The sequence below is a fragment of the Anarrhichthys ocellatus genome, unplaced genomic scaffold (genome assembly GCF_004355925.1).
Source record: "Anarrhichthys ocellatus isolate YVR2014 unplaced genomic scaffold, GSC_Weel_1.0 scaffold10, whole genome shotgun sequence".
Classification (NCBI taxonomy): Eukaryota; Metazoa; Chordata; class Actinopteri; order Perciformes; family Anarhichadidae; genus Anarrhichthys; species Anarrhichthys ocellatus.
In genome coordinates this window covers 10864904-10873547 of record NW_022280040.1, presented here as the reverse complement: position 1 = coordinate 10873547, position 8644 = coordinate 10864904, and the positions used below count along the sequence as shown (strand labels likewise).

Sequence of the window (8644 nt, the reverse complement as noted above, 5' to 3'; positions counted from 1 at the left end):
CCTCAGCTGTACTTTGTGTTTAACTGAATGTTAGCCTGCTAAAATGCTAAGCTAAGATGGTAAACATTACATGTGCTAAACATCAGCATGTTAGCATTGTCATTGTAAACATGTATGCATGCTAACACGCTAAACATTGTAAACATTACACCTGCTAAACACATCCCTGTGTTCTCTTTCACATTAAACAGTCACTTGACTCGTCATCTAGCTCATAAATAACAAACCTCAAAGTCTTGGAGCCCTTTGTTGTTTTGGATAAATGAACAATGGGTCAAATTAAGTAGTGTCAGGGCACAATATAGTCATTTGAGAATATTAATTATTAATTTGAGAGACTGAAATACTGAAGTGAAGGGAGGAAACGAGTGTAGTGAGTCATTTTAGGAGATGATTTGTAATTGTGAGGGCAGGAACTACTGTACTTTCCCTCTGACGCCTACCAGACTCCACAGAGAAAAGTTGCTTCATACAGCTGTAAACATAATCGTACCCATTTCCCCCCTCAGATAGTATTGAGTAAGCTCGAGTGTTGGTCTCAGGGCTCACACGTGGGTCGGCGTCTGAACGCTTCGGTCCTTCTCTGGAATGTCAACAATGAGTCACGTCGGTCTGCTAAAACTCGGGGCGGGTGGCTGCTCAGTAATCCAGCTTCACTCACACTCACTCCTGTAAAAACCACATTGGTTGAGCCAGTTCCCCAAATCAACATTAAATCACTTGTATGCAGGTTTGTGTCATGAACTTTTGGATCCATTGTGTTTTGTGTTTCCTCTCACACTTGGACGTCTTCAGAAAAGTAAAGCCAGGCCTCTTGAATTGGATTTAAATACTTGGTTGAGCCAAACATTTAGTAGTTTCAGCTTGTTCGATGTGAGGATTAACTGCCCTGCTCTGTCTTATATGATAATACATTTAATATCTTTGGGTTTAGGACAAAAAGCAACATTTGAGGACTTCAGATTGAGGAAATTGCAATGGCCATATTTCAATATTTTGTAGTGTGAAGTATCTTAAAAATAATCCTTATTATCATTAGTTATTTGACAATGAAAATGATCATTAGTTGCGTCCCTAGTGTTATTAGTAAAGGTTGCTATTTTTGGAGATATTCCTATTTGGTATCTAGCTTAGAATTAGACGTGAGGATCAATAACACTTTAATGTCTGTATGCTAAATATGAAGTTACAGCGAGTTAGCTTAGCATGAATTGAGTCTGCACCCAGACAATAAATCGTTGTATCACAAGACTGCAACACTAACGTGTTAATTTGTGAACATTAGAGGAGGTGATAACCAGATTATTCTACGTTTAGACAAAGCCAGGCTAGCTGTTTCCTCCTGTTTTCAGTCTTCATGCTAAGCTAATGGCTGTAGCTTCATTATTTATCACCTGTGAGTGGTATTGATCTTCTCATCTAACTCTCGGCGGTAAAATATTTGAGAACAAGGTTTAGAGTCATGTTATCATGAAGTTTAAGTGGTTGAATAGATCTGCTTAATGAAGCCAAAATGTGTTCATGTTGCATTCTGGCTGTGAGGCGCTGCGATGAAGATTGAGTTTAATCATTTCTATTATTGATTAATCTGCCGATTGTTTTCTGGATTAATCGATTGGTCCTTAATACATTATAAATGCTTGTACAACAGTTAAAAATCCAAATATATTATAGACAAAGAAAAGCTGCAAATCCTCACATTTTGCTTCAAGCAACTTAAACAATCATCAATACAGTTGCAGATGAATTTTCTGTCGATCCAATCTATAAATCAAGAATTGTGATTGAATTATAAAGTTGGTAAACATTTCTTAAAGTGGCACAAAGCCTCTTTTACACAGACGGGTGCCTCAAACAGGAAGTCCCACCCCCTCCTCTCTCTGATTGGCTGTATCTGAGCTCCTGAATGGCTCTCCGGCCAATCACATCTCCCCCCTCCCCTCTGTGTCCCGCCCAGCTGAATCTTCCTGACTTCTGTCTGCATTGCTGCTGCACTCCGCTCTCAACCTCCCGGCCTTTCGGTCTGGTCTCAGTGAATGTGTGTGATGTGGATGTGTGTGTGAGTGACTGTGTGTGTGTGTGTGTGTGTGAGGAGATTTAAAGACTGCAGTGTCTTTTCTCTAGTCAGAGGAAGACGAGAGCGGCGGCTTCTTGCTTTGTGTTTATGAGTTAGTTTGTTTATTCACCGAGAGACAGTTGAGGGAAAGTGATGATGATGATGGGCTTCCCCCAGCCTCTGCGGGCTCAGGTCAGTGTGTGTGTGTGTGTGTGTGTGTGTGTGTGTGTGTGTGTGTGTGTGTGTGTGTGTGTGTGTGTGTGTGTGTGTGTGTGTGTGGAGCTGCCACATGTTTCTACAGTAAACTGTTATTTAAATGATCAATGACATCACTAAGGTGAAATGTCGGAGCCTAAAGTAACGTCTTCGAATGGCTTATTTTTAGAGGCTGACCTGAAGTGCATTCTGTTAGCCTGATATAGACATTGATAATTGAGAGACAAAGAAACCCAATAACAATACATTTATTTAAAAATAAAGCAGAGAATACACTAGAAAGGTGCCCTCAGTAGAGCGCAGATCTCTGCCAGGTGTGTCTGAAACCACCACCTCTGCTGTAATGTTTGATTTGATGAGCAACACACCGTCTCTGTGCAGACTTCTGTCTCACGGGGCGTTGATTTAGGCTTCAAGTCCACTGAGTAAGCCCTTTTCTCCCACTGTGTCTGCTGAGAGGTACTCAGCAGTGTGTGAACTAGTAGTTTCATGAACTGTTAACACAGCGTCCATTACAATCAATGTGATAAAAGGGTTATACTCCGCTTTGTCTTTGGCCGCAGAGAGACAGCTGTGAGGTACTCAGCAGTGTGTGAACTGGTAGCTCTGTTAGCTGTTTGCCAAACACACCGTTCAAAACACTAAAAGTGAGGAAAACGTTTTCCCCACAAGCAGCTGTGAGGTTGTTGAAGAAAAACATTGTATAACTGCTGAAAACAGGTTTTATTACAGATATCTCAACACACAGTCGGTGCATCCACGAGAGGTCCTCGAGCAAGCAGCCACAAATGAACACAGAAGATATTACACAGTTTGGTGCAGCAGAATGAGAGATTGTGCTTGGACAGAACACAGACTCACTTACACACTGACGCACAGGCACTCGTGATTCTCCTGGCGGAGATAATAACAAACATTTTTGATAAGGATCAGGGCCGTCACTCAAACTACCATTCAAACACAGAAAAAATGTAATCGATCGGCAACGGCGTGTAAAAGTGACGGTGCTACCGATTGGACTTCCTGTTGCCCTTTTAGCTAAAACAATGCGTCGTAAACAAGCGAGCCGTGCTCAGCCTCTCTTTTCAATCGAGCTCTCCTCTAAAATATGAAAAATACCAATAAATGCATCGCAAGTTCAGAGTCTTCAAAAAGCTTATTTTGCTTCACAATGAGTCGGTATTAAAACCCACGCTTCCGTCTCTTTGACGGGTGTTTTAATGTCTAATAAATCTGCTGTGTGAGCGGTTCAGGATGCCAAAATGCTCCACAGAAGAAGGTCGAATATTTCTTTCTGCCCACTTGTGATTGTTTTCACTTGTGGTTTTATTTTTTACTGAGATGTATTGTTGTCATCGTTTTAAAGGTTTCGTTTGGTATGTTTTACCTGTTTTATTGGCCTTGTTTTGTTGGTGCATTGCATATGATTTGGCCCTTACTTACCCGAACAACTGCATACACACTTAGTGGCTGGGTGTGTTTGAGACGTTTGAACCGATACCGTCATGGTATGGATGAGATGCGCAGGATAACTGTTGTCTCTACTGTGTCCCGTCTGACTCGTATCTCTGTTTGTTTTTGGACTCTGTGCATGAGACACCAAACTAGTTCTAATTTAAGAAGCAGGAACCAACAGATATCTGCTATCTTTACCTGTTGACTTTATATTAATCCATGTCTTGTCATTGATCGCTGACGACTTGGAGTAGTGTACGAGGATGATTTAAAACTCTTCACTGTGTGTGAGAGAGAAAATTAACTTACAGAAGTCAAAGAAAAGAGGAAGGTGTGTGTGTGTGTGCGTGTGTGTGTGTGTGTGTGTGTGCGTGTGCGCGCAGCAGCAGCCTCTGCCACCTGGCTGGCGAGTGATGCACTTTGGGGGGGGTGATGCTCCAAACTGTACCTAATTAATGTGAGTGCTCACTGGGCCGGTAGAATGCACGCACAGACACAATTAATCATCTTAATATATTTTCTTGTTATTTCCAAGGTCAACAGCGATCCGCTCAATTTCCTCATTGTTTGAGCCACGTAGATTTAACTCCTTAAACAGAAAAGGATTTACCCCTCCAGCTCTAATAATCTACATTTTTTCATGTTAACGTTTAATTAAAATGTAATAGGAAACGGGTCATTTGTAGCTCTGAACACACAGAACATTCCCACCAGCTCTGCAGAGCTTTTTAAGCCTCTTTTAGGGCATTGTTTTGATCGTACGGCTCATTTAGCGTCTGGTTCAGTCTCAGTGTTTCCAGCAGGCAGCTTGCTCTAATGAACCCACTGTACACTACCGGCTCAGCCAGACCCAGTTCAAGACTAACTGGTGAACATGGTGGAGCATTCAGCAGCTAAAGAGACAGATGTGTCCCTCTGGAGCTGGAGGAGACCAAAAATGGAGCTAAAAGAAAGAGAATATTCGTGTTTTCTGTCCTCGCCAATATATGAATTTAGCTTTTAAAGTTACATGGAGAAGTGACCACCGGTCTCCCGGATGAAAGAGCTGTTTGTTGGACCCATCGTCCTCCCATCCCTGCAGCCCTGTGTGGGTCTTTGCGGTCTTTGTACCTCCTCGTTCATAAAGGTCTCACCAAGGGTCTCCATGCTGTGTAACAAAACGAGCCTTTTGAATTTGCACCCAAAATGTTGTCAACATTCTTTCTTTTGTAATCGCTAACGTAGCCTCCGTACTTCTCATGCAGGAAAGAAGATCCCCAGATCACAGAGACGCCGCTTCACTCTGGGCTAATGTTATCACATGACCTCGGTGTTTGGCGTAATATGGCAGGCAATTTGTGGTGGAATGTGAACTTGACAAATTCCACAAATGGCAGATTTGCATAAGATTAACATCACAGATGACCTCCACAACTTTTACAAATGACTTGAGGCCCCCAAGTTAAAATAGTCCCGTATGAAAACGGCTAGAGAGACTATTAATTGCCTAAAAGTTTAATCTGACTGGACATCGTTATCTCTACTACACTCTTCAGTATCTAATTGGGGCAAAAACACTTAAAAATATTAAACAAATGAATTCAGAGCTTGTGTCACACCTCGTATGAAACACGGCACATTTTGGCACATTGTATTTGATTAATACTCGTATGGAGTACTGTTTCGTCCTATTTATTTAATCACCATACCACACAGATGTCCATGCAGAAATTACGTGTTTCTGCTTATTCAGCACAAAGATTAACCGCAGGAGGAAACGTCACTATTTTCTGGTCATGAAGTGAACAAGAACATCTAAATTAAAAAGGACGGTTTGCAGTAAATAAATTAGAGCCATTTTGATTGAATGTTCATAAATAATTAATCAAAGTACAATACTTATTCTTCAAAGATGTCATAGTGAAACTAATGGTTTACATGTTGGACTACCTAATTTGCAAGTGTCTTTATCATTTCAAGTCTAAATTGTAAAAAGAAATGTAAAACTTTAAACCACAATGAAAGCTGAACAGCAGGTCGGGCTTCAGTGGCTGCTGATGTTTGGTGTCTGTGGTCGTCTGGAGGAGGAAGTGAAAGCAGACAGACCTCAGTGGAACCGCAGCTTAACTCTCTGCAGAACCAAAACATCGATAGAAGCCAAACTTCCTTCTATGTGTGACTTACTTGGCAATAACATCGTTTCTGATTCTGGAAAAGAAAAAAAAGTTGTGTGAGGCAGGAAATGAGCTCATACAGCAGAGAGCTCCGTACTCAGACGATTACAGACGAATAATCTAATTAACAACATTTCAGTTCCCTGAAAATACTCTGTTACAGGTCAAAGTATCTACATTTAATCAGAATAATGTACTTTAAGTATTGAAAGTAAAAGTATTCAATGCAGATTAATCTGTTTTTGAATTTTTAAAAAAATTGATTTAAATAATTAAAAGCTGCACATTTTCACATCTGATTTTTAAACTACAACATTCTTATAATTTTTGCCAAAAGAATGACAAAATGATCTGTTAATCCACTAATTGACGAATCTTTTCAGCTGTACTGTTGGGTGGTGTCATTTATTACAAAACAAAATATTTTATTAACCCGTCATATACTTTGTGTGCAAAAATATTAATTTGCAGAGTCGCTGTAGTGTAAATGTAGTGAAGTAAAAATGTGCATGAAAACAAAATAGTTAAAGTACAAGTACAGTACTAGTACTGTATAGTTTCTGGGTCAGTTTCTGTCAAAGATCCCTCCAGTCAATCCTCCTCATTCACCAGAGAACACACGTCTGACCTGTTTGTTCCGACACACTAAACTTTAGAGGAATGTGGTTGAAACGCTCCTCTGCTCCTCCTCCTCTAATCCTGTTGTTTCGGTTAAGGAGGACGGAGGAGGAGGAGGAGGAGGAGGAGGATGGAAGAAGCTGTAGGGTGTGAAGATAAAACAGCTGGATGTAGACAGAGCGACTGAGGAAAGATGGAGAGCTAAAGGACGCAAGAAAACTCTAAAATAAATTGAAGTTGTAATTACTGCAGAGAATGACTGATGATATGTACTTTTAAAGATGTGCTAGTGGTGCCGAAATATCCACAAATTTTGTATCTGTAGACCTTAAATACCTGAAATACTCCTCTGCAGCGCTCCTCTGTGGAGCGCCCGGGTTACATTATGGTTACATTATTTCTCCCTCTTCCACCGTTTAAACCCCCGTCTCTTCCCCTACCTGTCTCTCCAGGTGAGCCCGGGGCTCCAGACTGAGTGCTAACCATGCTGCGGCAGTCCGACCCAACCTCCAGCACCCTGCAGCTGGTCGCCAACGACATGACCGACATCATGGAGAAGCTGGACAGCCGGGAGAAGCTGGACAGCCGCGAGCTCGACCTGGAAGACGGCGAGTATGACTCGACCGACGCCCACTCGTCAGGTGAGCGCAATTTTGTCGGTTGTGGACGTTCATCTCCCGCCCGTCGCCCGCACGTATCCGTGTGTCACACATTTCTCTGTATGCAGAGCGTTTGCCGTTCACGGCGATCTACCACGTGGTGGGCTTCAAGGAGGCCGAGGCCGACGTCTTCCTGTCCTCTCCGATCACGGCGAAGATCCTGGAGGTGGAGCGCTTCACCGCGGCTCAGGACCGCTTCAACGTCACCACGCAGAGGAGCGTCAACAAGGTGCTCAAAGACACGGTTTTTATTTGTCCTATTGTGGAGCTCTGGTGGCACAAAGATCACGATGCTGTCCTGAAATTCTCAAACGGGTTTTAAATATCTGTGAAGAAGGTTCATTTAGTCCAAACTCGATTTAGTGCACATTTTAACATCTAAATATCACGGTCTGACCTGCGTCTCTGTGCTCAGTCGTTGCCGGCGGTGTTTAAGATCGAGATGAAACACGGGGAGTTCACCTGGCTGGTGAAGAGGAAGGAGAAACACTTCATGGATCTCCACAGAGAGCTGAGGACCTACAAGACCTTCATGAGGCTGCCGCTGCGGACACGAAGGTAAAAGGGTTCTCCGGTTTAGAGGTTATGAGCTCAGATTAGAGGCGACGTAATCAGCTTCAATCTTCTGCAAGCTGCTTCCAGGACGTTTTGCTAAAACGAAAACACTTTTTTTGTGCTGTACCGACCTGGGATTTGAACCGGCGACCTTCTCTCTTGTTGTTTTCTCTCTGCAGCCACACGGTGAAGAGGCAGACGGCGGAGAGGAGCGAGGGGAGGCAGATCCCGAACCTCCCCAGAGGAGGAAGAGACGAGCTGGAAAGGGACGGGCAGGTGTCCAGTCGCAGGGTACGCCTCCAATCTGTGTGATTTCACACTTATTCATATTTGACTTTATTTTACTGTCTGATATTTATCTCATGCTCCAGAAACAACTGGAGGATTACTTGAACAACCTGCTCAAGACGCCCATGTACAGGAACTACCATGCAACGGTATGTAAATATGTATATCAGGAGGGTTTCTCTCTGGAAAATGATAAAACATGTTTAATGTGCAACAACAAACATAGAAACACTTGTTTGTCTGTTTCAGATGGAGTTCATTGATATTAGCCAGCTGTCTTTCATCCACGACCTGGGACCAAAAGGCCAGTAAGAACGTTTCATATTATCTCCAGACAACAACGCACTATAATATCAAAAAAGCCTTCATCTGTGTTTTTTGAGACTCATATTTCATATCAGTATTTATTGATAGAGAAAGAGCTTTTCTTGTCTTTCAGAGAAGGAATGGTGCTGAAGAGATCCGGCGGCCATCGGATCCCCGGGTTGAACTGCTGCGGTCGAAGCAGAATGTGTTACCGCTGGTCCAAACGGTCAGTGAACAGACAACGTCATCAGTCCTATAAGTCCTATAGACGTCACTTTGTTCTACTCAAACGTGTGTGTGTGTGTGTGTGTGTGTGTGTGTGTGTGTGTGTGTGTGTG

At 42.6% G+C, this 8644-nt stretch overlaps 1 protein-coding gene across 1 annotated transcript in view; it reads left to right on the top strand.

Moving 5' to 3' along the window:
• Positions 1–2284: 2284 nt before the first annotated feature.
• The window catches only part of LOC116385116 (phospholipase D1-like), a 26337-nt gene continuing 19977 nt past the window's right edge, over positions 2285–8644 (top strand). The window contains exons 1-8 of the mRNA XM_031850319.1: positions 2285–4184; positions 6951–7139; positions 7226–7386; positions 7573–7715; positions 7892–8003; positions 8084–8149; positions 8250–8308; positions 8440–8627. Coding sequence (XP_031706179.1) covers positions 6983–7139; positions 7226–7386; positions 7573–7715; positions 7892–8003; positions 8084–8149; positions 8250–8308; positions 8440–8627 — 886 coding nt within the window. The 5' untranslated portion in view covers positions 2285–4184; positions 6951–6982. The remainder of the gene's footprint in view (positions 4185–6950; positions 7140–7225; positions 7387–7572; positions 7716–7891; positions 8004–8083; positions 8150–8249; positions 8309–8439; positions 8628–8644) is intronic.